Source organism: Cucurbita pepo, chromosome LG15 (genome assembly GCF_002806865.2).
Source record: "Cucurbita pepo subsp. pepo cultivar mu-cu-16 chromosome LG15, ASM280686v2, whole genome shotgun sequence".
Lineage (NCBI taxonomy): Eukaryota > Viridiplantae > Streptophyta > Magnoliopsida > Cucurbitales > Cucurbitaceae > Cucurbita > Cucurbita pepo.
The window spans coordinates 211,740-239,349 of NC_036652.1; the positions used below are offsets into that span (position 1 = coordinate 211,740).

The 27,610-nt window shown below is 38.1% G+C and overlaps 6 protein-coding genes and 1 long non-coding RNA gene across 9 annotated transcripts; 4 read left to right on the top strand and 3 right to left on the bottom strand.

The window, feature by feature from the left end:
• Nucleotides 1-2,610: 2,610 nt before the first annotated feature.
• Nucleotides 2,611-5,911, bottom strand: LOC111811224. 3 transcript variants are annotated; one of them, XR_002817516.1, is made up of 6 exons: nucleotides 5,674-5,911; nucleotides 3,976-4,153; nucleotides 3,744-3,800; nucleotides 3,569-3,619; nucleotides 2,956-3,010; nucleotides 2,611-2,777 (listed from the first exon to the last, which is right to left on the bottom strand). It is a non-coding gene; the product is annotated as an uncharacterized LOC111811224 (long non-coding RNA). The 3 variants fall into 3 exon arrangements; XR_002817515.1 differs by having other exon boundaries at nucleotides 3,976-4,076; nucleotides 5,674-5,905; XR_002817517.1 differs by lacking the exon at nucleotides 2,956-3,010 and having other exon boundaries at nucleotides 3,976-4,076; nucleotides 5,674-5,903.
• A 1,234-nt stretch (nucleotides 5,912-7,145) lies between these two features.
• Nucleotides 7,146-8,386, top strand: LOC111811093 (mavicyanin). Its single transcript, XM_023697822.1, has 2 exons — nucleotides 7,146-7,392; nucleotides 7,877-8,386. Exons 1-2 carry the CDS (start codon nucleotides 7,212-7,214, stop codon nucleotides 8,269-8,271), a joined length of 576 nt encoding a protein of 191 aa, XP_023553590.1. The 5' UTR covers nucleotides 7,146-7,211; the 3' UTR covers nucleotides 8,272-8,386.
• Nucleotides 8,387-9,421: 1,035 nt separating this feature from the next.
• Nucleotides 9,422-10,999, top strand: LOC111811892 (probable inactive patatin-like protein 9). The gene has a single exon (XM_023698943.1). The coding sequence runs from the start codon at nucleotides 9,620-9,622 to the stop codon at nucleotides 10,775-10,777; it is 1,158 nt and encodes a 385-aa protein (XP_023554711.1). The 5' UTR covers nucleotides 9,422-9,619; the 3' UTR covers nucleotides 10,778-10,999.
• A 3,243-nt stretch (nucleotides 11,000-14,242) lies between these two features.
• Nucleotides 14,243-18,308, top strand: LOC111811614 (DAR GTPase 3, chloroplastic). Its single transcript, XM_023698547.1, has 9 exons — nucleotides 14,243-14,466; nucleotides 14,619-14,756; nucleotides 14,862-14,978; nucleotides 16,401-16,544; nucleotides 16,628-16,714; nucleotides 17,022-17,137; nucleotides 17,268-17,449; nucleotides 17,693-17,750; nucleotides 17,834-18,308. The coding sequence occupies exons 1-9, from the start codon at nucleotides 14,323-14,325 to the stop codon at nucleotides 17,955-17,957; spliced, it is 1,110 nt and encodes a 369-aa protein (XP_023554315.1). The 5' UTR covers nucleotides 14,243-14,322; the 3' UTR covers nucleotides 17,958-18,308.
• Nucleotides 18,309-18,425: 117 nt separating this feature from the next.
• Nucleotides 18,426-21,015, bottom strand: LOC111811613 (chloroplast stem-loop binding protein of 41 kDa a, chloroplastic). The gene is made up of 6 exons (XM_023698546.1): nucleotides 20,458-21,015; nucleotides 20,246-20,367; nucleotides 19,416-19,518; nucleotides 19,186-19,324; nucleotides 18,833-19,110; nucleotides 18,426-18,753 (listed from the first exon to the last, which is right to left on the bottom strand). Exons 1-6 carry the CDS (start codon nucleotides 20,842-20,844, stop codon nucleotides 18,571-18,573), a joined length of 1,212 nt encoding a protein of 403 aa, XP_023554314.1. The 5' UTR covers nucleotides 20,845-21,015; the 3' UTR covers nucleotides 18,426-18,570.
• A 692-nt stretch (nucleotides 21,016-21,707) lies between these two features.
• Nucleotides 21,708-24,495, top strand: LOC111811238. The gene is made up of 6 exons (XM_023697998.1): nucleotides 21,708-21,791; nucleotides 21,862-21,987; nucleotides 22,079-22,201; nucleotides 22,902-23,108; nucleotides 23,187-23,351; nucleotides 24,013-24,495. The coding sequence occupies exons 1-6, from the start codon at nucleotides 21,744-21,746 to the stop codon at nucleotides 24,253-24,255; spliced, it is 912 nt and encodes a 303-aa protein (XP_023553766.1). The 5' UTR covers nucleotides 21,708-21,743; the 3' UTR covers nucleotides 24,256-24,495.
• Nucleotides 24,496-24,647: 152 nt separating this feature from the next.
• LOC111811239 lies at nucleotides 24,648-27,605 on the bottom strand. The gene is made up of 5 exons (XM_023697999.1): nucleotides 27,434-27,605; nucleotides 25,722-26,089; nucleotides 25,550-25,633; nucleotides 25,397-25,468; nucleotides 24,648-24,998 (listed from the first exon to the last, which is right to left on the bottom strand). Exons 2-5 carry the CDS (start codon nucleotides 26,022-26,024, stop codon nucleotides 24,801-24,803), a joined length of 657 nt encoding a protein of 218 aa, XP_023553767.1. The 5' UTR covers nucleotides 26,025-26,089; nucleotides 27,434-27,605; the 3' UTR covers nucleotides 24,648-24,800.
• Between the last annotated feature and the right edge of the window lie 5 nt (nucleotides 27,606-27,610).

Genomic DNA, 27,610 nt, shown 5'->3' on the forward strand with positions numbered 1-27,610 from the left:
AAGTGTGTAGAAAACTCTCCCTAGTAGACGTGTTTTAAAACTGTGAAGTTAACGGCGATACATAACAAGCCAAAACGGACAATATCTGCTATCAGCGAGTTTGGATTGTTACATATAGTCTCCGAAACACTTACTTTCCACCCTTCGTTTCAAGTCAAACTTGCTTAATTTACAAGTTCTTATAGTCAATTAGAATTAATAGTAATCACTCTTATTCTGACATAGTTTCGATTCATTTATATATCTCTCCTTCACTCAAACGTCATTACACGACATGGGCGATCATCAAAAAACTTTGCCTCCGTTTTATGTGTGATTAAGCAATTTTTATCCCGAAAATTTATTTTCATAAAATTTAGCATGACTTTATACATTGCATGTATGTTCCTTTTAGCCTTCACTTCATGAATGAATCAACTTAAACTCAATTCGATATAACAAACACCTTTATTTCAATCAAAATTTAAAAATCAACTTACTTTTTATGAACACGACGTTTAAGAAATAGGTATCGATTATAATGGCAAAAAAGTGTTGCCCCCATTAGGTGTGATTGAACAATTTATTTCCAAAAAAAAAAAATTCATAAAGTTTTTAACGATTTGATTAGTTTTAGAAGTATGAGTTTAAGATTAGAAACTTGACCCACTAAATAATGGAACTCGTTATCTCGATCAGATGTACCGATAATAATTAAATTGTTTTTACTTCCGAACCCGATTATATGGTTTATGAGTATTTATAAAAAAAAAAATGGAGATATTGATTAATTACTAATATGGACGTTTATATCAATGTAATCTTGGTGTGTGGTTGACACGGAGTATTATTAAAAAATAAGCTAAAGAATCTATAATATATGGATTAGGTCGGGTGTCTGAGTCATGTGAAGACATGTGAATGGGGTATCCTATACAATTAATTTTTATAAGATCGAGACAAAAAAAAAATATTTAATTTCTGTTTATAAATACATTAATTGAGAAAATTAATATTTCGCCTCTTGTAGTAGCGAGACAACGATTGTACGACACTTGTTCTAATTCAGTGAGCAAGTCATCTGAATAAAATTCAGACTTCGCAAACAATATTGGCGTATAGTCGAGCCTCGAGTCACTCATTTCACGGTTGACTCAGCTGAAATTACGAACAACTCATGAAATATCGACTGGCATGAATGAATAATTAATTAATTTTGTAGCTTAGTATAATTTATATGTCCATAAAAGTAATTTAAATTAATATATAAATAAATATGGTTATATTTGCTTAAATTTGTTTTTATGGTAACATATGTTAATATAATAAATCGTTTATTTAATTAATTACTTTATGTCAACTTTTTATGTGTACATACACTATTCTAAAAATATATTTATAATTGACAATAATCAATAATTTAATTAATATTTACATTTTCCAAAAAAGGGTGACAATTAAGTATATAGAATTGATATTATCCAAGTCAACCCATGATCATTGACTTCGAACAAAGTCCAACACCTTAATCGAGGCTTGACTACTATGTCTTCGAGGAGCCTCGACTTCTTTTTCTTTTGGAGTCCACTCTCCACAATAGTATGATATTGTCCACTTTGAACATAAGTTCTCGTGTCTTTGTTTTGTACTTCCCAAAAGGCCTCAAGCCAAACAGAGATAGTATTATTTGATTATAAACTCATGACCATTCTCTAAATTAACCAACAGTAAATATATATATATTTTTTTACTTTCAATTTTTCATATTTAAAAATTATATTATTAAACTTTTGAATTTTCTTATAATTATTTGTAAATGATTGGAATTTTCGTACCCATCGAACATTATTTTCTTAAACATTTTATTCTCAGACATTATACACAAAATTAATTATAAATATTTTTATATGGTAAGGATGCTTTTTTCCAATCTGTCATTTTAGACGTATTCTTTTTTAAGATTGGAGGTTTAAACTCTCGTCTCCACGTTCATTGTACTAAAAAAAATTAATTTTTATTTTTTAAATTTAGAGGTTTGATTCTATCCTAATTTTCACAAAATTTCCACCAACAATTTTACAAAAATAAATAAAAACAAAAAGTTGAGGACAATATTTTAAACAATTTTTAGAATATTATATCTTAAAATTAAATGTTTCAAACGAACCAATAATTTTTATATGAAATAATTAAAAAATTGTTAGTTTGTGATAAAAATGCGGACAAAATTAAAAATAAGTTCATGAATTACATTATTTTCAATTAAGTTTCGATTTTATTAGTTAAGGAATCCTTTCTTTGTTACATATATATATATATATAATATGTAAATTACTATTATTTATTTAATTATTTATCTTAAATTTCTAAATACTTCATTTTTTTCACTATTAAATTTCAAAAAGATTTTATGAAGCTAATTTATATTAATATTAAAAAAAAATTAGAAATTTAAGAAATATTAAAAAAACTAGTTAGTGTTTGATTTAATTTTTTTTTAATTTTTAATTTTGTATCTAATAGATCATCTTCTCCGATTTATTGTGACTACTAATTTTCTCTCCGTCTACCTACTCACAAATTAAGACGTTTTTTGGTTACGATCAAAACAATTCCCGTATAACTCTTACGTTTCAGACAAGCAAATTTCTTCTTTTTATTTCAATCTATTGATGTTTCGGAAAAAATTGTTATTTCTCTTTCTCTACAGAGTAATCTATCGTTTGTTCCAAGTCACAACATACTGAAAATCATGCCTTTTGAGCGCAACGCACGTGGTCTCACAGCTTCAACAGCTCCTGAAATACAATAGGAATGCATGTTGATTATTATGATTATGGTACAAACATAATAGTGGCTGGCTAATCAAATGGGTTCTTCGGTGATCTTGCAAATACTTAATATCAGTGAATGGAACAGAATAGAATCTTGTAGGCTTTGATAATAGTTCTGATACCAAAAAGGAGTTCATTATACCTCTCTTTCTGTTTGTATATGCCATCAACCTTCATGTAGTCATCAGAGTCAGATTCTGCACAACCAAATTATGTTCGGGAGAGGTTTTCACACCCATATAAAAAATGTTTCGTTCTCCTCTCCAATCGATGTGGGATCTCACAATCCACCACTCTTTAGGCCCCAGCATCCTCTCTGACACTCGTTCTCCTCTCCAATCGATGTGAGATTTTACAATCCATCCTCCCCTTCGGGACCCAACATCCTTACTGGCACATCACACGGTATCCACCCTCTTCGGGGCTCACCGTCCTCGTGGGCACACCGCCCGGTGTCTAACACTGATACCATTTGTAACAGCCTAAGCCCACCGTTAGCAAATATTGTCCTCTTTGGGTTTGGACTCTTCCTTTCGAACTTTCCCTCAAAGTTTTTAAAACGTGTTTGCTAGGGAGAGGTTTCCACACCCTTATAAAGAATGCTTCGTTCTCCTTCCCAACCGATGTGGGATCTCACACTGCATCCTTAGTTCCTCTCCAGTCTTATGTGTGAAGCTACTTGAATATTAATTGAAAATAAGTGATGTAGGACCAAAAGCTCTTAACTAAGTGAGTTAAGAGAAGCAACAACGAACCTGCACATCACTTGACAAGTCTCTCACATTATCTTCCCAAAGTTTTTTCACCTGACACGAATGATAAAAACATTTAAGGATTGAGGAGCTTGGTCTTGGGAAGGCAGATCAATAAAACTTTAAATCAGAAGAAAAGCACCACAAGATTAGGTTATCAGATGTATGCTTTGCTGACCTTTTCCAGTTTTTCATACGCTTTCAAAGCATCGCTTCTTATATTTCTCATTGCCACCTATAAACAAACAGATGCAGGATATCATCCAAAGAGTTCATGATTACGTTCGCCTCCTATTTATGGTACATATTTTGTAAAGATCTTATTTACGGTAGATTATATTTCGTATATATATCCATTAGGCCGTGCTTTCAAAATGTACTTTGTTGATTCTGTTGGTTGGTGTACATACCTGAAATCATCCATAAAATCTTTAACCAATATTCCTCATTGAAGTTTCTCTCCTGTTCTTTTGTGTTCATGTTGATCGAGTGTGCGTGTTGTTGTGCGATCCTAACAGATCAGTAGCATCTTAAGCATTAAAGCCAATGAAAAAGTGTGGTACTGGCTTTATCGTCCACATTCAAGTGCTAACAATGTGCAACATTCCATTAGTGTCAAACACATATTTACATATTGAAACTAAACCTTTGGAATTTGCATTAAATCTAGATATCATAATCTCAAAAGAAATGTATCCAATAAGCATGGATATAAATACAACATGAAAATAGTGACACGTTGTTTTTTACAAATCTAGAACACGAACACGGCAAAGACAAGTTAAAAAAATGATGCAAAATGGAAATTTAAATTCATTAAGGGTTGGATTTCCTTTATATTTTTGTAATAATAGATATATGTTAAGTGTGTATTTGTTAAGAATCACGACTCTTCAAAATGGTATGATATTGTCTACTTTCAGCATAAGCTCTCATATGGTATGATGTTGTCTACTTTCAGCATAAGCTCTCATATGGTATGATGTTGTCTACTTTCAGCATAAGCTCTTATAGTTTTACTTTGGGCTTCCCAACCGAGCTCGTACCAATGGAAATGTATTTCTTACTTATAAACTCATGATCATTCACTAAATTAGACAACGTGAGACTCCCTCCCAACAATCCTCAATCATTGTAGAGTGCTACTGTAACGGTCCAGATCCGCCGCTAGCAGATATTTGTCCTCTTTGGGCTTTTCCTTTCGGACTTTCCCTCAAAGTTTTAAAACGCGTCTACTAGGAGAAGGTGTCCACACCCTTATAAATGGTGTTTTGTTCTCCTCCCCAACCAATGTGGAACATCAAATCCACCCCCCTTCGGGGCCCAGCGTCCTTACTTGGCACACCGCCTCCCTAACCAATGTGGGACATAACAATCCACCCCCCTTCGGGGCCCAACGTCCTCGTTGGCACTCTTTCCTTCCTCCAATCGATGTGGGACTGCCACCAAATCCACCCCTTTCAGGGTCAGCGTTCTTACTGGCACACCGCCTCATGTCTACCCCCTTCGGGGAACAGCGAGAAGGCTGACATATCGTCCGGTGTCTGGCTCCGATACCATTTGTAACGGCCCAGATCCACCGCTAGCAGATATTTTCCTCTTTGGGCTTTCCCATTCGGGCTTCTAGCTTTAAAGTCTACAAGGGGAAGGTCTCCACACCCTTATAAATGGTGTTTTGTTCTCCTCCTCAACCAATGTAGGACACCACAATCCACCTCCCTTCGGGGCCAGCATCCTTACTGGCACACTGCCTCCCCAACCAATGTGGGACATCACAACTACTTTCACAATAATGTCAGAAGACTAGATAAGTTACTTACTTGTATATCCATGAGCATTCACTAAATTAGCCAACGTGGACTCCCTCCCAATCATTCTCAGCAATTTTTTTAGAATATTTGTTAAAACCACTGCATCTAAATGGTAATGAAATTCGACTAATATCTTTTTAAGCTTTTACATGAAATTAAGACGATAAGCGTTAAATAATGCAAAAAATAGAAATTAAACCCTAGAAGGAGGCCGATTGGGGGAAGAAGAAATCATCAATAAACAAACGAACAGAAATGTCGAAAGAGAAACCAAATCTGAGTTGAAGAGAGACGAACCTCGGTTTGAAAGAAAGGACTTAGGGAGGCGTAGGACGGAGCGGACAGTGGTGGCGGAGGGAGAAAGGCGCCGCCATGGCAGCGTAAACGAACGAATCGGAGAAGATAAGGCGGAAGTGGTTAAACGTTGAGCAGCAGATCGCGGCTGGGCCAAATTCAAATCCTTGACAGCTGGTGGATAAGAAATTGGTTTAGAAATTTTGGCATCAGCGAAGGGTGTTTGGATGCGACGAATACAGTATTCCGTGACTGGACAGAACAAATACTTATCAAGGTTAGGAGTGAAAAAAAGTAAAACGCCTAATTAATGGAGGAATTAAGGGACTCGATAATGATTTTAATAACAAAAAAAAAAAAGTCAAAGACACGTAAAAGTACAATAAATTATGCCACGTGTTTGTTTTTTTTTGTAATAATTATTAAACTTATATTAAACTAATGTCTCAATTATCTGCATGTCACGTAATAATCTCGGAATATAAATTTAAAAAACTAGATTATTTGAATAATCTATGTAGGTCATGTAATTCTCTCGAGATATAAATTTAAAAAATTCGATCATTTAAATAATTTATAGGTCAAGTTTCCTCTCGAGATATAAATTTAAAAAATTCGATCATTTAAACAATCTGTAAGTCACGTTGTCCTCTTAAGATATAAACTTAAATGTAACGACCCAAAATTTCTAGTTAATTTAAGGTTGTTATGGTATACCTATCATAAACATTCAATGCAGAAATACTTCATTTAAACTTTCAGCTTAATACACAGTCATGGACTTACCTGTTTTGAAAACACTTTTAAAAACGACACAACTCGAGACTATGGAAAGACTCAATTATTTAGACAAATTTTCGGTCACGTGGTCCTCTGAAAATATAAATTCAAAAGACTCGACCATTTTAAACAATTTGTAGGTCATACAGTCCTCTCGAGATATAAATTTAAAAAAACTTAATCATTTAAACAATCTGTAAGTCACATAGTCTTTTCGAGATATAAACTTAAAAGAGTCGATCATTTAAACAATCTTCAGGCCACATAGTCCTCTCGAGATAGAAATTTAAAAGACTAAATCATCGAAACAGTCTGTAAGTCACGTAGTCTTCTCGAGATATAAATTTTAAAAACTAAATCATTTAAACAGTCTGTAAGTCACGTAATCCTCTCGAGATACAAATTAAAAAAAAACTCGATCACTTAAACAATCTGTAGGTCACAAAGTTCTCTCGAGATATAAATTTAAAAAGACTCGATAATTTAAACAATTTGTAGGCCACATAACGCTCTCAAGATATAAATTTAAACCACGGTTAATAATGGGGTTACACGTGGCTATAGCTGTTTTACCATAATTATTAGGACGTAAGAATTCTCAACGATTAACTTTTTACCGGAACAAGGTAAATTCCGTCTGAGCTTGGTTTGACCGCTTCCAGCTTCAATAAGAGAGAGGAGTTTCTAGATATTTCTTCTCCCACTCACAATTCTCTCTCAACAGCCACAATTCCTCTCTCTCTCTCTCTCTCTCTCTAGGCATGGGTTTGGGGAAGAAGATGGGTTGGGCGCTGCTGTGGATCTGCGCAATGGGGCTGTTTACACTGTCGGCGGCGGCCACGGTCCACAAAGTCGGCGACTCTACTGGCTGGACCACTCTCGTCCCCTACGATTATGCTAAGTGGGCTTCTTCCAACAAATTCCATGTCGGCGACTCCCTCTGTAAGCTCCTCTCCCTAATTTCTTTACATTCTCTGTAAATTTTGAGCTCTGTGAGTCGCGCGTCCGAGAAGATTGTTGGGAAAGAGTTCCACATTGGTTAATTTAAGAAATGATCCTAAGTTCATAAGTAAGGAATACTGTTAGGTATAATATTGTCCGAGTATAAGCTCTCATGTCTTTGATTTGGACTTCCCCCAAAGCCTCTTACCAATGGAAATAGTATTCACGCTTGTAAAGTCATGATCTTCCACTAAATTAACCAACGTGGGACTCACTCCCAATAGTACTTAACAATTACATCTCTGTCGGTACAAGTCTTTTTAGAAAATCTAAAGCAAAGCTACGGAATTTTAGAAATGCTTTTAACTTAGTTATGGGTTCGGATTACTAACATGGTACGAGAGTCATGCCCTTGTTAACTTAGCTATGTATATGATTTACAAGTAAGGAATAGGAATGTAAGAGCTTAATTTGGGAACTGCAGTGTTCAACTACAACAACAAGTTCCACAATGTCTTGCAAGTGGACCAAGAGCAGTTTAAGTCCTGCAACTCATCTTCTCCGGCGGCGTCGTACACCTCCGGCGCAGACTCCATCCCTTTGAAGAGGCCTGGAACGTTCTACTTCCTGTGTGGCATCCCGGGGCACTGTCAATTGGGTCAGAAGGTGGAAATCAAGGTCGACCCAGGTTCATCCTCCGCGCTGCTAGCTCCGTCGTCAGCCCCAAGTCAAAGCCCACTACCCAATGGGCCTGCACCACTGGGCACACCCTCGGCTCTTGCTCCGCCGCCAAGCGCTGCCTCCACTGTCTCTTACTACTCGCTGCTCTGCCTCCCTCTGGCTGCTTATGTCGTTGCCTTCTACTCTCTGTGTGTTTGAATTTCAATGTTTTAGACTCTCCACTACTACTTCTACTCTGAATGTTGGACTCACCTCTAATGTTGTTGTTTCTTGTTTGTAGTATCATATGAGAATGCCCTTTATCTTCTTTGCATTTTCCTACCTAATTTGTACGTCGAGTTGGGTCGATCCGATCCTAAAAAGTGTAGAATCGTGCTCGATTCAACCCCAATTTGATAGGACCCAAGGCACTATTTGGGTCTAAACCGAGCCAATCCAACTTTTCATAGTTGAGTATGAGGTCCAACCTTTGAGCTTAGCTCGTTGGATCGAAGTTTAGGGGTCGACTCTTTTTGTGTGAAGGGAGTTTCTCCAAGCCGCAGAATTACATGAACAGAAAATGGTCCGAATAGAACAAGCCCGTTAGGAGAAGTGCTATTACCTTGTCAAAGCTCAAAGGATCAAAGTTTAGGGGTCGACTCTTTTGGTGTGAATGGAGTTTCTCCAAGGTGCAGAATTACATGAACAGAAAAGGGTCGGAATAGAACAAGCCTGTTAGGAAAAGTGCTATTACCTTGTCACCAAAATAGAAACTACTCGAAGACAGGCATGGCCCCCTAAGGAAACGAAAGGGCTTCGTCTTACTCATGCTCGAGCCTTACTCGTGGCTTAGGAAAGACAAGAATAAAGTCTATTACTAATCCGCTTTTATTAATTAATAAAATTATTTGCATTTTTATTACTTATGGCAAGGTACAACAAAAAGAAAATACTTATCTTCACCACTTTATTTATTCTTTTTCTTTTGTTTTTTATTTTATTTTATTTATTTTTAAAATGATTATTCTTCGTAATATAAGTAAATAAAAAATTATATTATATTTATTGTAATTGAACTCTACCGTTACATGAACGAATCAAGAACATATGAGAATTATTAAAAGAAATTAAAGTTAGTACATATACTAACAATGTCTTTAAGAGACTCAATATAGTAACTTAAAGTTAAGTGTGTTTTGCTTAGAACAATTTAATATTGAGTGATCGACTGAGAATTATTTGACCAAGTAATTGGTAGAAGTTTTCGTATGAATTAATAACCCGACCAACTTGAACTACAAAGCCATAAAAGTTGGGTTCGGTTACCTTTACAATCTAACTCAACTGGTTGGGTTGGGTTGGGTCAATTGTGAACTCTATACGAGTTGCTACCCAACCTTGTTGGATAATATATAAGCAGCACGCACCCGCACCACCAGGAGCGCAGCCACGCCTCCTCCCACTGTCTTCTTCTTCAGTCTTCACTATTTCATTCCCTTGCTTCCATTACTCATGCTCCTTCACTTCACCCAACATTGCTAAACGTTCCTTACAGTTTCCATCTCCCATGGAGCTCGGCAACGTCACTCTCCAGATCTTCTCCAATCTCGAACAGAAATGGCTTTCCCAGTGCCAAAACTCCAACAAAACTCGAATTCTTACCATCGATGGCGGCGGAACCACCGCTCTTGTAGCCGGCGCCTCTCTTCTCTACTTAGAGGACCAGATCCGCATCAAAACCGCTAATCACCAGGCTCGAATCGCCGATTATTTCGACCTCGTTGCTGGTACTGGTATTGGCGCTATTCTCGCCTCAATGCTCGTCGCCGATGATGGATTCGGCCGCCCGCTTTTCACTGCTAAGGATGCTGTGGATTTCCTTTCCGAGAGGAAATCCGAGATGTTCAGGATGAAGAATGCAGGGGTGTTTTCCCGACGCCGATTGTTCTCTGCTAAATCCATGGATAAAGTCCTAAAGGAAGCTTTTCGAAATGGCGATGGGAAGCCATTGACGCTTAAGGACGTGTGTAAGCCTCTTCTGATTCCCTGCTTTGATCTAAAGAGCTCTGCTCCATTTGTGTTTTCCAGAGCCGACGCTTCCGAGTCGCCGAGCTTTAACTTCGAGCTTTGGAAGGTCTGCCGCGCAACGTCCGCGACGCCGAATCTCTTCAAACCGTTCAATCTGACCTCCATCGACGGAAAAACCTCATGCTCTGCAATCGACGGTGGTTTGGTAATGAACAATCCGACGGCCGCGGCCGTCACTCACGTACTCCACAATAAACAGGATTTCCCGTTGGTGAATAGCGTGGAGGATCTCCTGGTTTTATCATTGGGCAATGGACCTTCAAGCTTATCGCGCGGAAGAAATTTCAGCCGAAACGGGGAGTGTTCGCCTTCTTGGATTGTCGATATTGCGATGGATGGAGTGTCCGAAACCATAGATCAGATGTTGGGCAATGCATTCTGTTGGAATCGAGGCGACTATGTAAGGATTCAGGTGAATGATTTGAAGAAGAAGGAATTGGTAGAAGATTTTCTGAAAGAAAAGGGCTCAGAATCGGTTCCGTTTGGCGGGAAGCGCTTGTTGATGGAGACGAACGAAGTAAGAATCGAGGGGTTTGCGCAGCGCCTGGCTGCTGCATCAAGCAACGGCAGCCTGCCGCCCAGTCCCTGCAAGAATTTCAACATCACTCCCTTTGCCTCGCCACCGCCTCTCAATTAACAATTCCAGCATAGTTTGATTATATGTTTGTGTAAATATTATGTTTGTGTTCGCTTCTTAGATCGAATAATTTGTTTACAAGATACTCTTTAGATATCTTGTTTTCTTGAATTTAGAAGCGAAAACAAAAGAGGAAGCAAAACAAAATGTGAGCGTTCCTCTTATGGGTATGCTTGTTAAATGCATCCATGATTCTTGCTTAATAGTAGAGTTTCTTTGTCACTCTCAGTCTCATCTTCTATTTTATTACATAATTTTTAGGATTTATGAGTTTTTTTTCGTTCTCCTATATTCATGAATCCAACAAAAGTGCAATTATGCTACGGAGCTGCTCGTGTTGCGAAAATTTGTTGTTGCTTAGACGATCATTTACTTTTATCATTTTGGACAGACACTATTTTGTGATGTCATTTTGAGGTTATTATAGAGGAATTGTTCGACACGAAACAAGTGATGAAACATAAGAATTCTCCTTAATGAGATGAACAGTCTCGATACAATGCCACCTAGCCGAGTACAATTGAGAAATTTATGGTTTGTGTGAGATCCCACATCTATTAAGAGATGAACGAGTGTCAGCGAGAACGTCAGGTTCCGAGGGGGTGGACTGTGAGATCTTACATCAGTCGGAGAGAAGAACGAAACATTCTAGTATAAATATGACAATTAATATATTCTAATTTTTAAATAATTATTTTGGTAAATAAACTACAAAATTTTAATGGATGAAGACAAATTAATATATTCCTTTCTTTCTTGGTAAGCTAAAGTGAGAGTTTGGGTCCACCTTAATTATGGAATTAATTTAAAATATAATCTGTTTTTATTATTTTAATTTTTTTTTTTACTATTTTTGCCTTTATTCCTTTTTTAGTTTTATTTTTTTTATTAAATAAAAAAGAAAAGATATTACTTTTTGGAGGGAAATTAAATAAAATAATGTGATTTTAAAAGTGAATATTTTAAAGTGAAAGCATTAATTATATTATAAGCGAGTTGCAAGAAAATTATTGAAATGATTCCTCTAGAAACATTAATCATATAAGCCATTTAGTAATTTTAGGTGATTTTTTTTAATTTCTTAATTTATAAAATTAAGAAAAAAAAATTTAAAAATTAAATTAAATTAAAAACTTTTTTTTAAGACACTAATTTATAAATTTATGGTAAAATACAAAAAAATATTATTTATAATTAATAAAATATAAATTTATTGAGAATTTAAACTCATAAAAAACATACTAAACAAAATTAGTCACATTTAATTGACCAATAAAGCGTTTTTCTACTATAATATGAGAAAACGTCAAAACTCACTATTTACTCCTATTTTGACTCTAACCCACGAGAAATTGTTAAGTGAAGCTATCATAATAATGTCTAGTAGCACGAAATGGACGAGCGAAAGGTGCGATACCGTGGAGTGAAGAATATCTCGAGTCTCGTGTAGGTTCATGAGCAAAGTTGCGAGGCCGAGCTCGGGGTGTGGACTATTTTTTTTTTTTTTTTTTTTTTTTTTTTTTTTTTTTTTTNTCATATTATATAATATATATAATAAAGTGTGGGCATGCAATTAGTTATGGAGTCCCTTCAATGTTTTTTTTAAATATTTTTTTAATGAAGAAAAAATGTAAATGCGATATAATTATGATTTTAATTAATAGATAAATAATATATAATTAATGTAAAAGGGATAGGGCATTGGATAATATGCATGGTCCTACAATCATTTAGTGGCTGCTTGGTGTGGGCCCCTCGCTTACCGACACCGAATCATGTATATATATCTTCATAAGATACTGATTCAAGCATGCAAATCTAAATATAAAAGAGGTAAAAGAACACGTTCATGACTCGAAACTGCATACCAATAGAAACTTGCTAGAACACGCTCTTGACTCGAAATATCTCATACAAATAGAGATAGTTATCTTTACTTAATGCTTACGATCTTCCTATTTTCTAGCCAGTGTGAAACTTTGGGTACAATCGGACACTAAAAATGTTCATAAAAGTATATGTTCGTGTTTAAGTTAGGTACGGTATAGCATATGAGTTAGGTAGAAAATGATATCGTGGGATTGTTCTTTTAGCAATACCAATGCCAATTATCTTCTTTAATTTCACTTTCAAGAAAGATTAATTATTGTATGTTTGATCCATCTTTTTCACAAATATTTAAATGGTCACATGTCTATAACTTTTTCGGATCATAATTTAGGTTAAAAGAACGAGTCCAAATCAAACAGAAAGCTGATGTAAATTTAATATTTTTGGTATGAGGACAAAAGACGACAAAAATTGCAAAAGAGAGAAAATAAAACAAAACTTGGTCTNCAAAAGGGTCTACTCCACGTGGTGGCGATGTGTTACTGAGCAACTGATAAACCGAAACCAGTATATGGAATGTAAATGAAGTCCACGAAGAGTGTGAGATCCTACAAAACATTTTTTATAAAGGCGTAGAAACTTCCTCTAACAGATGCGTTTTAAAACTGTGACGATACGTAATAGGCCAAAACGGATAATATCTGTTAGCGGTGAGCATCATACTATTGTAAAGATAGGTAGTTGTTTCGTTATACTTTTGTTCTTGAGTGGACACCTTTTTAGTTACAGGCTATGTTATATTATAAAAAAAAAAACCGAAATAGGTAAAAAACGATACTTTTTAATCCATAAGGTTTAAAAGAGAGAGATAGGAGTTAACAACATGAGAACAAGAATCCCATAGATAAAAAAGTGAAAAAAAATTTACATATTGTAGAGAGGTAAAAGTGGAGGTAAAAATAAAAATTATTCTAGATCCATAGTTAAAAAAGTTAAAATTAATTAACCATCAGTAGAGAGGTAAAATTGGAGGTAAAAATTATTCTAGATCCATAGTTAAAAAGTTAAAATTANATTAAATCTTTGATTTTTAAATTGTTTCTATTTTTTTAAAGTTACATTAATTTAAATTTTAATTTTTCTTCCATTAATAAATTTTTACTTTTAAAGTAATTTCGAAAATTTTGTGAAATAATATTATAAAATTTAAAAGAGTAAATGCTAAAAATTTAGGGGTTTTTATTTTAATTTAGATTAAAATTAATTTAAAAAAAAAGGAAAAAAATTTATTCAAGAAAATAAATATTTGAAAATACTTTAAAATTATATTATAAATTTTTAAAATTTAAAAAAATGCCTAATATAAATCTTTAAATTTTCTGTTTTCTATTTTCTATTTAATAGGTCTTTAAATTAAAAAATATATATTAATTTATAAAATATTAAATATATTAGAAGTATAAATACAACATTAAAAATTGGATGTTTTTTATTGGGCTAAATGGGCCATGGTGACATATCCTACATTGGGCTAAATGGGCTAATATGGCCCAAAAAAGAAAATAAATAAAGGAAAAAAGAAAAAAAAAAAAAACTCTATACCTTATCTGGAGCTATTTATTAATTATTATTTTTTAAAAATTTTAAAATATCTCCGATTCTGGAACGACTCATCGTCTCGCTCGGCGAGTGCGGCAGTTTACTGTAGCGCGGCAATGAGTCTTCATGTTCAGCTATCAGGGCTCTGCCTGCCCACCACTCGTGCAATCCCGACGCGCCATTTTTACTGCCGGAGCGGACCATCCCCAGCATCTCTTACGCCTTCAGCTTCCGCTTCTTTGCCGCACCCCACAATCCAGGTAAACCGCATTCAAGTCGATTTCGTAGTTTTCATTTCATGTAACGAAGGATTTGGGCGGAAGTTTGGACTACTAGATGTTTGCCGCAGTTTTTTATAGAAGTTAATTTTTGTGGTAATTGAATAATGTTGTGAAATTGCAAAATGTTTTAGATTGTTGGTGGTAGAACATCAAATTTCCTTGGAGATTTGAGCACAAAAGGTGCGCCTAACAGCGACGTAGTTGAGAAAGATTGGGTTGATTTTGAAGCTGATTTGTATTACTGGACAAATCCATTGCGTCCCGTTCAGGTATGCCAAAAATTCTGGCAATGAAAATAGTGCAAGAAGTTTCTTGATGAATATGCTAAAGAGTATATCCTTTTTCCCCTACATTTTTTGCTGGCAACTCGGCAGTGGTATCCTGGCCATATAGCAAAAACAGAAAAAGAGCTGAAGGATCAACTTAGGTTGATGGATGTTGTGATAGAGGTTCGAGATGCTAGAATACCCATGTCTACAAGTCACCCACAGGTTTTGCATCCAAGTTCAGATTTTGTTCATTCCATTCATTATACTCTTGACTCGCAATTTTTTTGTTTGTTTTTGTTTTATGTGTTATTTTATTGAAATGTTTAGGAGATTTGATGTGAATGTTTTCAGTTCTTAACTTGATTAGTATGCATCCATAACTATTGGTACCCCTGCTATATTGTCATAGAAGTGAAGAAAAGTCCAGAGGTTGTAAGTCTTTTGGCTGAAATACAGACTATTGTACGATAAAGAGAAGACAGAGAAAGGAATATTGGTGAAAAATATAAAGCTCTCAGCACACAGTTCCTGATGCTAACAAGCAAAATTTATTTGGGCGGAAAATAGAAGAGGGGAATTTAGCAGATTATGGGGTAGAGGGAAAGAGGGAAAGAGGTGTTTGGCTGGGGTATTTGGTAGGTATTAGATTGGGGTGGACTATGAGATCCCACATTGATTGGTGAGGAGAACAAAGCATTCTTTAAAGGTGTGGAAACCTCTCCTTAGTGGATGCGTTTTAAAAACCTTGAGGGAAAGCCCAAAGAGGAAAATATCTGCTAGCGGTGGGCTTCGGGTCGTTACAATAGTATCAGAGCTACACACTGGGGGTGGATTGTGAGATCCTACATCGATTAGAGAGGGGAACAAAGCATTCCTTATAAGGTGTGGAAACCTCTCCCTAGTGACGTGTTTTAAAAACTTTGAGAGGAAGCCCGGAAGGGAAAACCCAAAGAGGACAATATCTGCTAACGGTGGGCTTCGGGTCGTTACATGGGCATTGAAGCCTATTTGTTGTGTGGAGAAAGGAAAAGACCATGGCTGTGGTTTTTGTTGAACAGGAGGTAGAAAGAGAGTGAGGAGTTCTTTGGATTGTTATGAGAGTCGTGACTAATGGAGTAGAGCCAGATTTGGTGAAGGGCTAGAAAGAGAGTGAGGACTATCTTTGGATTGTTACCGGAGTCGTGACTATAATGGAGTAGAGCTTCTCGTCGGTAATCGATCACTGTCACTGGAAGAAGTGCTAGAGGAAGGCACCGTGCCGATGGAAGACACTGTTTGAAGCTTCTAGAATACTTGAAGTTCTAATATCATGTACAATTAAGAGAAGAAAAAAATGGTATATTGATGAAAAAGAGAGCTCTCTGCACAGTGTCTGAGACTAACATAATGCATTTAAAGCAATGTAGAACAGTGTGTAAACTGTTTAGAAGATACAACAAAGTAAAATGAAAAAGGGGTAAAAACTATAAGATACACAAATAGCACGATAACATTGGGTATAGTGAAAAATATCAAGATTACAAACAAGCTTAACAACTATTAGAGTTGCTTTAATGTAACACTGATTCATCATTGCATCACTAAAAGATTAACTGACCATGTTTTTTCTTTTATTTACAATTTATTCATCATTTTCATGATTAGATGGATGCATGGCTTGGCAATAGGAGAAGAATATTGGTATTGAACAGAGAAGATATGATATCTTCAGCGGACCGGAATGCTTGGGCAGATTATTTTACGAGACAGGGAATAAAAGTAGTATTTTCAAATGGGAAACTCGGAATGGTATCTAAGCAAACGATATTCTTTCTGAGCATACGGAGTTTGACAGTGTAATAGTTGTTAATGTTCTCATGTGGCAACTGTAGGGCGCAATGAAGCTAGGGCGGTTGGCCAAGACATTAGCAGCAGATGTCAATGTCAAACGTAGAGCTAAAGGACTACTTCCTCGCGCGGTTGGTTGCATGAATTCACTAAATTTTAATGCTTAAGCTTGTTTGTAAGGTTTTTATATATCTATAATTCTTTCCATGCCAAACCATCTGCAAATCATAAATGATTTTCGTTCTATATTGACATAAACAGACATACAGAAGCACCAAAAGACATTTAAGCTTAAGCCCAAATCATATTATTAGCTTGAAGAGGATATTTTTCTGTGCTAGAGAAATATGTGAAGATTAGGGGCTATATTGGGTTTATCCTTAAATAGTAAATCAGAATTATTCAGAACACGACCTAAACAACCTTAGTGATGTACAGGTTCGTGCTGGAATAGTTGGATATCCTAATGTTGGAAAATCATCTCTGATCAACCGCTTGCTGAAACGACGAATGTGTCCAGCAGCTCCAAGACCGGGTGTCACCCGAGAATTGAGGTATGGTACCTTTTTTCTTCAATAGTTTTGATTAAGATGTACAAGCTGGGAACGAGGGAGGAATCAATTGTAAAGCCATTTGTATGAGCTCTTTGATTAACTGTCTCCTTATTCCATTCTCTTGTAAAAGGTGGGTTCGTTTTGGCAAAGATCTTGAGTTGCTTGATTCTCCTGGTATTATACCAATGCGGATTAGTGACCAGACAGCCGCAATAAAGCTTGCTATATGCGATGACATTGGAGAGAAGTCCTACAATGCTGCTGATGTTGCTGCCATACTTGTACAGATTCTGACCAAGCTTCCGTCAGTAGGTACCATGGAAATATTTTGATCTCTTGAGCATTCAAATAGTTCAAGTATCTCTCTTGGTCGTACTGAAATATTCCTGCACTGTTACTTGATAGTCAAATCATTTCTAATCAGTGGGTTAATTCTTTGCTTGATGGAACACTGCATCATACATTTTCTGGCGCTTTTCAGGATGTTCACTTTTACCTGCTAAAATGGTCTGTTTCCTATTTGTCAAATTGACACTAGCTCTTACAAATCTCCAGGTATAGAATTACTTCAAAAGCGATATAAAGTCGATGCAGACGGTCAATGTGGTCACACGTACGTATCATATGCTAATCAATAACTTTTCATTTCTAGTTTAGTATTATTATTATACGCGTAAAACAAATTGTTGGTGACAGATTTGTTCAAAAGTTAGCACTTCAATTGTTCAACGGGGACAGTCATCAAGCAGCTTTCCGCATCTTATCAGATTTCCGCAAAGGAAAGTTTGGTTGGATTGCTTTGGAGAGGCCTCCTAGGTAATGCTGTTGGATGATGCTTTGCTTGAAGGTCAGAATTTCAGCTTCTCACTCATACAATTCATATAAATGATTAAAACCACCTGGTGTAGAATTATTAGAAACTTTCAACTGATGGAAAAAGATTCATGATGTCTATATTGCTTTTCGACTTGCGAAGTCGTGGGAAGCACAAAATTGGAGTCCATCATGAATGGCAAGGAGTCTGATTAACTTGTGAAGCAATGTATTATATGTTCTTATATTACTCGTGTAATTAAAACGATCTTTTTGGTTAACCGACATTTGTATCCCTAATGAAATTCATAATGCTTTACTTCAAATATCTTTATCAGGCTGGTCCTAAGTTTTTGCACATTGTACATTGTCTTGGCTTTTTATAATTCTGGCAAAAAAATGGATATATTTTCACTAGGAATGAATCAGAACTAGAGTGTTCTTTGTTATCTTCTGTTAATGCAAAAATCAGAAATGGGGTAACAGAAGTGAAAGCTCAATTACTTCACTTCTGAATCTCACGTTATTTGGTTAAGTTGATAGAAGTACAATAAATGAGAATACATGTAGATGTACTGTAAGATGGACAGTACCGTCGTGCACGATTATCCGAAGAACGGTCAAGCAGCTACTGGAACCTTTAGGGACTCAAGTATCTTATCATCTAACTCAAACTTAATAGCCTTCTTGTCTCTGCCAATCTTCACATACTCTTCAAATCGCTCCTTCAAATCTTCAGGAAGATTTGTGCTACTTTTCCACCCTAAGATCTCCTGAGCTGCTCTTGGCTCCGCATAGAAATGCTGCAAAAAACAATAGGTAAATTCTGAATCTTCTATGTTTACCCCTAAAGCATCAAAGAAACTATTTCCTTTTACTCACCATATTCCTGAAAGGAAAAGCTTTCTTTGCATCCACCCCAACTGCTTTTGGATCATAATGTACAATGTTAACTGGACGCCCTGCTGCTTGAGCACATAGCTTGGCCATTCCATCAAGAGTCACGGCACGATCGCTTACGCAGTTGAATATGTTAGCCTGTGCCTCATCCGGCTTCTCTACAGCCAGTGTCAACATAGAAGACAAGTCCCTGACATGTGCGATGTTTGTCAGCTGCATCCCAGAGCCTGGAATTGGAATGGGTCTGTCCCGTACAATTCCTGCATCGAGAATTTATCAAGTCCATGAGCTCATCAATCAAGGTTAGAAATGTTTATAAATATGTATGCTCTTACTATCAAAGAACCACTCTTCACAATCTTTGTTGTTGCCAGATCCAATCATGTACTGGGGACGGAAAACAGCCCAGCTGCTGAAAACCTCAGCAATATATTGTTCAACACCAACATGACCAGCATCAGCTTTAACAGTATCCTGTCATAGTAATGATGCAGATTTATTAGCCTTCTGTAAGTGTCTGCCTTCTATCTATCTACTATGCTGATAGGATCACTGTAATGTTTACCCCTTCAACATGGGGAGGCTCATCAGTTGGCTTATAAATCCCAGCACTACTGATAAATAGAAACTGCTTCACACCAGAACTCTTTGCCCAATCAATAACAGGCCTGTGTCAAAATATAGGCCAAATGGCAGCTTAGATTGATTTCCAGCATGATTCTAGCAGATTAAGGGTTTAAATCTGTAACAGCCCAAGCCCAAGCCCAAGCCCACCCTGGTAAATATTGTCCTCTTTAGGCTTTCCCTCGAGGTTTTTAAAACGCGTATACTAGGGAGAGGTTTCCACACCCTTATAGAGGGTGTTTCGTTCTCCTCCTAACCGATGTGGGACCCCCACCAAATCCACCCCCCTTCGGGACCAGCGTCTTTGCTGGCACACCACCTCGTGTCTACCCCCTTCGGGACCAGCGTCCTTGCTGGCACACCGCCTCGTGTCTACCTCCTTCGGAGAACAGCCTCCTCGCTGGCACATCACCCAGTGTGACTCTGATACCATTTGTAATGGCCCAAGCCTACTGCTAGCAGATATTGTCCTCTTTGGGCTTTCCCTTTCGGACTTACCCTCATAGTTTTTAAAACGCATCTGCTCGGGAGAGGTTTTCACAATCTTATAAAGGGTGTTTCAGTCTCCTCCCCAACCGATGTGGGATTTCACAAAATTCCTTTACTTTACTGAAATCTCTGTAAAAAAGGGTAATCTTCATAAATAGATTCTATGTTTAAAAGCAAGATTATGTTTACTGTTCCTTTAAAGGTGGATTGATATCAACAAAACAAGAACCCTATCAAGAACAATCCACCAGAAAGAGTGAGAAGGTAGCAGAATTGACAAACCTCACAGAATCAATGTCCTTGCCATTGTTATCTAATACCACATCAAATGAAGCTCCTGCCACAACCTTCCCAACTTCTGCAGGATACCCCCATACCGTCTTGCCTCCAGCACTCACAATTTCCTAAAAAAACATCCCAAAACATACAGACAGTTAGTTAACCACCACTCATTTCGAGTTCCCTGGGTTGTGAGTATATCACAAATGACTAACTGAGAATCTGTTAAATGGAGGTTTCTTCATCTTGTCGGAACTCTCTTCACCGACAGTCAAAATTGTGACCTCATGGCCGGAACCCAGAAGCTGTTTGGCAAAATAGAAGCCGATTACGGCATGTCCGCCGCTATTTGTGTTGACAATCAAGACGTTCTTCTTGTCAGCAGAGCTAGCCCTGACACTGAAGGAGCAGACATTGGAGCGTCTGGAAGAGGAGGGAAAAGGGAGAAAGGAATGGGAAATGGCGAAAGAGGATGTCAGAGCAGAAGGGGAAGAGATTGGGGAAAGTGATGAACGCAGAAGACAAGGAGAAAGGGAAGATGGAAGATGAATGGAGGGCTTAGAGGTGAAGAGGGAAGACGAAGAAGAAGCGAGAGCAGCCATGGAATCGAAGAATTTTGAGCTGGACCGTGTGAAGATGAGAATCAGCTCTTTTAGCTATCAGATAGATGATGTATGATAACGGCCAATCATTTTGCCATGGCCATTATACCACTTCGCTAATGTAAAGGTGAAAAATTAAATGGTCAAATTGGAAAGTGGATACAGACCAAATTCCGAACTAGTTGAACGATATTAACGATATTATCGCTTTTAATGATACTTACCGATACTATGAATGTTCATTTGACTCAGAATCCAACCAAATCAAACTATTCAACCTAAAAGTTGATTTTTTTTTTTTTTTCCAATTTGGGCAGTGAACGATACTTACCCATATTATGGATGTTCATATGACCCGAGAATCCAACCAAGTTAGACTATTCAACCCAAATCATAAAAGTTGAGTTGGGTTATATATATATTGTGGACAGAGTTGAAAAATTGAAAATTAATAGGGCTACAACCCAATCTAACCCAACCCTAAGATCATTATTATGAAAATTAAGAATATTTGACATTTATAAATGATGTCAGTGATGTGTTGTAAATAAGTAACAAAACATCTCGATAACCCAACTTAAAAATAGAAGATTAGATTATGAGCTATATTCAAATGGTTCGAGTCACAAACTCAACCATCTCCAATTTAATCTAATTCAACCGTCACACATTAGTATTATTGTTTGCATAAATGAGTTAATTTAAGTTGAATTAGGCACATTAATTTAAGAGAGAAGATGGTAAGCTATGAAAAAGTCAAAGAACAACTATTATTAAATTCGTCTTATCCAATTGTTTCATATTTACCAAGTGAGCTGTGCCCACCCGTTTGAGTTTGAATTTACTTTTAAATCTTCATTTCTTTGAAGACTAGCCGTTGCAACCTTCTTCTCTACCTCATGGACCCGTCTGTGGAGTCTCCATCATCATCTTCACATCCCAACCAGGTTCGTTTACTGGGACACCCTTGTCGTGTCGGATTTTCATTTTCTGATGTATTTTCAGCTGATTTCTTAGGGACCGACCAGCTTCATGGGTTCGCCGCCATTGTCCAGCCCTGATTCCGACAAGCGTTTCTGGAGCTCCCTTCGATGTCGGGTCGACTCGCTTCTTGAGCAACGAAATGCCAAATCTTCAAATCTTGTGAGTGCTTTTCTCTTCGAGTTCTTCGTTTTCGAGCTAAGCTTTTTTCCATGTCAATGGAGCTTGAAAATTCATGTGTTTGTGGGGATAGAACATGAACAAATCGGAAAGGGCAAAGAGATTGAAGGAAGATTCTTTGCTTTTGATGAGAGGATTCGACTCTGTTGGCTATACTCTGTCTCAGCTTTCCAACAATTTGGATAACGCCTTGCAGGTAAACGCCACTCTCCACTCTTCCGTTCTTTGTATTCTGTATTGAGGATTGTTGGGAGGGAGTCTCACATGGGCTAATTTCGGGAATGATTGTAAGTTTATAAGTAGGGGATACATCTCCACTTGTACGAGGCCTTTTGGGGAAGCCCAAAGCAAAGTCATGAGAGCCTATGCTCAAAGTGGACAATATAATACTATTGTTAAGTCGTGATGCCTAACATTGTATTAGAGCCATACCCTTAACTTAGCTATGTCAATAGAATCTTCAAATGTCAAAGAAAGAAGTTGTGAGTGTCGAAGGTGTAGTCAAAAGTGACTTGAGTATCGAACAAAGGGTGTGCTTTGTTTGAGAACTCCAGAGAAGGAGTCGAGCCTCGATTAAGGGGAGAGGTTGTTCGAGGGCTCCATAGGCCTCAAGAGAGGCTCTATAGTATACTTTGTTCGAGGAGAGGATTGTCGAGCATTATTGGGAGGGAGTCTCACATTGACTAATTTAAGAAATGATCGTGGGTTTATTAAGTATACATCTTCGTGGGTACAAGGCCTTTTGAGGAAGCCCAAAGTAAAGCGGATAATATCATACTATTGTAGAGAGTCGTGATTCCTAACATTTGCCCGTTGGTGCGGTATAAAACTAGCAATTTTATCAAATTCTCTTAAACCCCACAAAACCAAGATATGATTTTGAGGGCTGATTCCAGGGTACTAAGGATCTGGTTCAAGCACCAACCTTGACGGAGATCTTCCAAAGCAACCTCAAGAACTCCGAGGTTGAGCATGAGTTCGTGGAGCTCAAGCAAGCAACAAAGAGAAAATATGATGATACTCATTGCTTAGAAGATTCAGAGGTTAATTTAGAGAAAGAAAACCAGCAAAACCCAACAGACAACCTTAAAAGGGCTAAACATGTTGGTTCCTTGCCTCTGTCATCTGTATTTGAACAAGTTCTTACTGCAATATTAACCTTTTGGCCTGCGTTTCTCCAGCTTGCAGTTGCAATGGCTACAAAAACAGCATCTCTGGCAAGAGAATTAAAATCATTAAAATCCAATATATGTTTTATGCAAGAACGATGCGCCATACTTGATGAAGAGAATAGGAGACTTCGCAACGGTGTTTCCACCGGGGTCAGACCGGAAGAAGATGATTTGGTTCGTATCATTATTATGATGATTATTTGTTCTTCCTTCCCACTTCTGTTTATGTGTAGTCTGTGTCGAGGATTGTTGGGACGGAGTCCCACATTGTCTAATTCCCTCCCATATTGTCTAATTTAGGGAATGATCGTAAGTTTGTAATAAGGAATACATGTCCATTGGTATGAGGCCTTTTGGGGAAGCCCAAAGCAAAGTCATGAGAGCTTAGGCTCAAAGTGGATAATATCATACCATTGTGGAGAGTCGTGATTCCAAACATGGTACCAGAGCCATACCCTTAACTTAGTTATGTCAATATAATCCTCAAATGTTGAACAAAAAAGTTGTGAGCCTCGAAGATATCAAACAAAGGGTGTACTTTGTTTGACACTTAAGTCACTTTTGACTAAAACTGTTCGAGGACTCCAAAGGAGTTGAGTCTCAATTAAGAGAAGGAGGCTGTTCGAGGGCTCCATAGGCCTCAGGGAAGGCTCTATAGTGTACTTTGTTCGAGAGGAGGATTGTTGGGAGGGGTGTCCCACATCGACTAATTAAGGGCTTGATCATGAGTTTATAAGTAAGAAATACATCTCTGTTGGTACGAAGCCTTTTAAGGATAATATCATATCATTGTGGAGAGTCGTGATTACTAACTTTCTCTTCGGTGGTAAATCAGGTTAGGCTTCAAATGGAGGCACTGCTAGCTGAGAAATCAAGATTAGCAAATGAAAATGCAAACTTAACAAGGGAAAATCAATGCCTTTACCAGCTTGCGGAGTATCACCAGCTCACATCCCAAGATCTTTCGCTATCTTACGACGAAGCCATCGGCATGTGTTTGGACTTCTCGTCACCACCACCTGCCATTGTCGAAGGAGCTGAAGGACAAGGACAAGGACAAGGACAAGGACAGGGATGAGGTGAAGGACAAGGACAATGTGACTGTATTGACAAAGAAATTACTCAAACATCTAGAGCTGATCATTTTAGCTTTTCTACCTCTCTTGATGAACTCCACCAAGAAGAGTAGAGGTGATTCCGGACCAGAAAACGCAGGCTCGAACGTCGGTTGCTTCTCGTTCACAATCCTGTAACCAAGTTAACTCAATCTTCACTGCATTTAGTTCCGAAATAAATCTATGGTCATAGCATTTTCTACACTGTCGTATTCGTCTACTATCAAACCAGGTTCCATGCTAGAAGCTTCAAACAAACGCGCGATTCATGAGCTGAGTCGATAGCTGATTGTCGTTTGTTGTGTAGCATATGGAACCTGTTTTACACTACTTATACATTTAGGGGCGAACGGCATACCGTTTGAACAACCTCCGAAACATGTCATAACTGGAAGAACAAGATCAGTCAGTCTTAAAACATATACATAACAGCTCAACAGAGGACGAAGACGAGCTTTCGTGTTCGAAAGAGAGACGGTTTATACTAATGCAACATTTTCAGCTCTTTTCACTTTGTTTTTGTCACTTTCTTTCTCTTAGCTGCAGAACGCTCGGCGTCACGACCCGTGCCAGGAGACATAGCATCACGAATTGCTCGAGAAGAAGCGTTGACAGCTGATTCAGTAACTTTTGTGAGATTGGAGACTAAGATCACATCCTTCATTTTCTCCAGCACTTCAGAAATATTTCTATTCCCTTTCTCATACTACACAAATCAAACAAAATAACTTCCCATCAAATACTAAAAAATCATGTTGATTTGGTTTGGTTTAGGCAACGGAGGGGGCACGAATGCTCCCCCCGACACAAAAAGTTCGTAAACCCGTTCACGGGTTGTTTGATGTCGAGACATCGACAATGACCCTTTTCAGGTTCACTTGCAGAAACCTTGTTACGACTTCTTCTTCCTCTAGTGATAAGGATCAATGGACTTCTCGCGATGTCGAGGGCAGTGAACCGCCCACGTCACCGCGATCTGAACATTTCACCGGACCAGGGACGTAGTCAACGCGAGCTATTGACTCGCACTTACTAGAAATCCCACGTTGAAAACCAACAATTGCAATGATCTATCGTATAAAGCATGCAATCAAAGGTACGTACTGCTTCGACTTTACAAAGAGCTATTTCCAACTTCCGAGTAAGCTGATGGTTTTCGTCGATTAAGGCTTGAACCTGACATACATTAAGACGGTACTGTTCATAGATATACGAATGAGAATCGAGATTCATTAATATGAAAATAACGAAACTAACCTTTTTCTCGGATTCAAAGTATAAGCCCCTGTATCCGACATCTATTGGTGATGAGCTTTCACTCAACAATGGATTCTCATCATTCTGCTAGACATTGAACAACCAATTAAAAGAAAATCATAGAGCAAAATGAACTTCAAAACATATCATGTCAATTCCTATGCTTTGGCACCTTAGCTTTCAATGCGTTTATGGTTCGTTCTTGAGTTTCGAGTAGTTTAACTACATAATCAATCTTTCCGTGCAAGTCCCGTTCGCCCGAGTTCGGCTCGTCCAAATGCTTTCTCCCCTCAGCTGGTGGTTCATCATCTTTTTCAGTCTCACTAAAAGCTATTTCTTCACTCACAGGTTCGATGCAGTCATTTTCAAATGGAGTAATGGCATTCCGAATCCGTTCGGACCGTCGAGTAACAGAAGGGTATAACTTCTTTGCTCTCTTCTTTGAGGAAGTGCAGGGAAGGTCTGGCAGCTCCATTTGCAAGGAGGAGGGATTTTGTGCCTTTGGATATGAAGTTCTTTGACAAAAATGAGTCGGTTTCCCTAGCGAAGTCAGAATCAAACACGTTATATATATTGTTCTCTTTGAGCTTTCCCTCAAGGTTTATAAAACGTATCTGCTAGGGAGAGGTTTCCACACTCTTGTAAAGGGTGTTTCGTTCTCCCCCGAACCGATGTGGGATCTCACAATCCACCCCCCTTCGGGAGCCAGCGTTCTCACTGGCACTCGTTTCTTTCTCCAATCGATGTGGAACCCCCACCAAATCCACTCCCTCCAGGTCCAGCATCCTTGCTGACACACCGCCTTGTGTCTACCTCTCTTTGGGGCTCAGCCTCCTCGCAGGCACATCACTCGATGTCTAGCTCTGATACCATTTGTAACAGCCTAAGTCCACTGCTAACAGATATTATCTTCTTTTGGCTTTCTCTTTTACGCTTTCCCTCCAAGTTTTTAAAACGCGTTTGCTAGAGAGAGATTTCCACACCCTTGTAAAGGGTGTTTCGTTCCCCTCCTCAACCGATATGGGATCTCACAATCCACCCCTTTTCGGGGCCCAGCGTCCTCGCTGGCACTCGTTCCTTTCTCCAATCAATGTGGGACCCCCACCAAATCCACCCCCTTCGAGACCCAGCGTCTTTGCTGACACACCGCCTTGTGTGTCCACCCCCTTCGAGATTCAAACTCCTCGCTGACACATCACCTGGTGTCTGGCTTTGATACCATTTGTAACAGTCTAAACCCACCACCAGTAGATATTGTCCTTTTTAGGCTTTGCCTCAAGGTTTTTCAAAACCCATCTGCTAGAAAGAGGTTTCCACACCCTTATAAAGGGTATTCCGTTCTCCTCCCCAACCGATGTGGGATCTCACAATCCACCCCCTTCGAGGCCCAGCGTCCTTGCTAGCACTCGTTCCTTTCTCCAATCGATATGAGACCCCCACCAAATCCACCCCCTTCGGGGCTCAGCCTCCTACTAGCGCATCGCCCAATGTCTAGCTTTGATACCATTTGTAACAGCCTAAGCCCACCACCGCTAGCAGATATTGTCCTCTTTTAGCTTTCCCTCAAGGTTTTTAAAACACATCTACTAAGGAGAGGTTTCCACACCCTTAAAAAGGGTGTTTCGTTCTCCTCCGACGTGGGATCTCGCAATCTTTTCCCTTGTAAAGCTCGAAACAACCCCATTTCATCACAATAGATCAATAGACTAAAGGAAGCAACTTCACAGAAACTCAACAGTGTACATGCAGCGAGTTAGAACAAGGCAAGAACAAACCTAGCAAAGCAGAAACTCCCCAGAATATCAAAATATTGTTTAGAACAGACAAAGGTAAGACAACGAAAACCAGTACTAGAACTTCAAAACGTGAAAAAGAATGGAGCACCTCTTAAGCTGTAGAAGCAAAAACAGACCCAGAAGCCGACGATCGCCTTGAAGAAGCGAGTATGGAGAGAAGAAGATGGCGATGGTCAATAGTAGGTCGCGCTTGACGCTGTCTTTTCATCAGACCCTCTCTAACTCATCGTTAAACGAACCAAGAAAATGGGTTATTCACCCTCAG

Coding starts and splice junctions, on each gene's coding strand:
- LOC111811093 (XM_023697822.1), top strand. CDS start 7,212: ATGGGTTTGGGGAAGAAGATGGGTTGGGCGCTGCTGTGGATCTGCGCA. Junction 7,393..7,876: donor CCATGTCGGCGACTCCCTCT/GTAAGCTCCTCT, acceptor TGGGAACTGCAG/TGTTCAACTACAACAACAAG.
- LOC111811238 (XM_023697998.1), top strand. CDS start 21,744: ATGGACCCGTCTGTGGAGTCTCCATCATCATCTTCACATCCCAACCAG. Junction 21,988..22,078: donor ATGCCAAATCTTCAAATCTT/GTGAGTGCTTTT, acceptor TTGTGGGGATAG/AACATGAACAAATCGGAAAG. Junction 23,109..23,186: donor ACCTTAAAAGGGCTAAACAT/GTTGGTTCCTTG, acceptor GCGTTTCTCCAG/CTTGCAGTTGCAATGGCTAC.
- LOC111811614 (XM_023698547.1), top strand. CDS start 14,323: ATGAGTCTTCATGTTCAGCTATCAGGGCTCTGCCTGCCCACCACTCGT. Junction 17,138..17,267: donor GGTGTCACCCGAGAATTGAG/GTATGGTACCTT, acceptor CTCTTGTAAAAG/GTGGGTTCGTTTTGGCAAAG. Junction 17,751..17,833: donor GACGGTCAATGTGGTCACAC/GTACGTATCATA, acceptor TGTTGGTGACAG/ATTTGTTCAAAAGTTAGCAC.
- LOC111811892 (XM_023698943.1), top strand. CDS start 9,620: ATGGAGCTCGGCAACGTCACTCTCCAGATCTTCTCCAATCTCGAACAG.
- LOC111811239 (XM_023697999.1), bottom strand. CDS start 26,024: ATGGAGCTGCCAGACCTTCCCTGCACTTCCTCAAAGAAGAGAGCAAAG. Junction 25,634..25,721: donor TAAACGCATTGAAAGCTAAG/GTGCCAAAGCAT, acceptor AATGTCTAGCAG/AATGATGAGAATCCATTGTT. Junction 24,999..25,396: donor CTCTTTGTAAAGTCGAAGCA/GTACGTACCTTT, acceptor TGATTTGTGTAG/TATGAGAAAGGGAATAGAAA.
- LOC111811613 (XM_023698546.1), bottom strand. CDS start 20,844: ATGGCTGCTCTCGCTTCTTCTTCGTCTTCCCTCTTCACCTCTAAGCCC. Junction 19,519..20,245: donor AAGGACATTGATTCTGTGAG/GTTTGTCAATTC, acceptor ATTTTGACACAG/GCCTGTTATTGATTGGGCAA. Junction 19,325..19,415: donor AGCCTCCCCATGTTGAAGGG/GTAAACATTACA, acceptor TTACTATGACAG/GATACTGTTAAAGCTGATGC.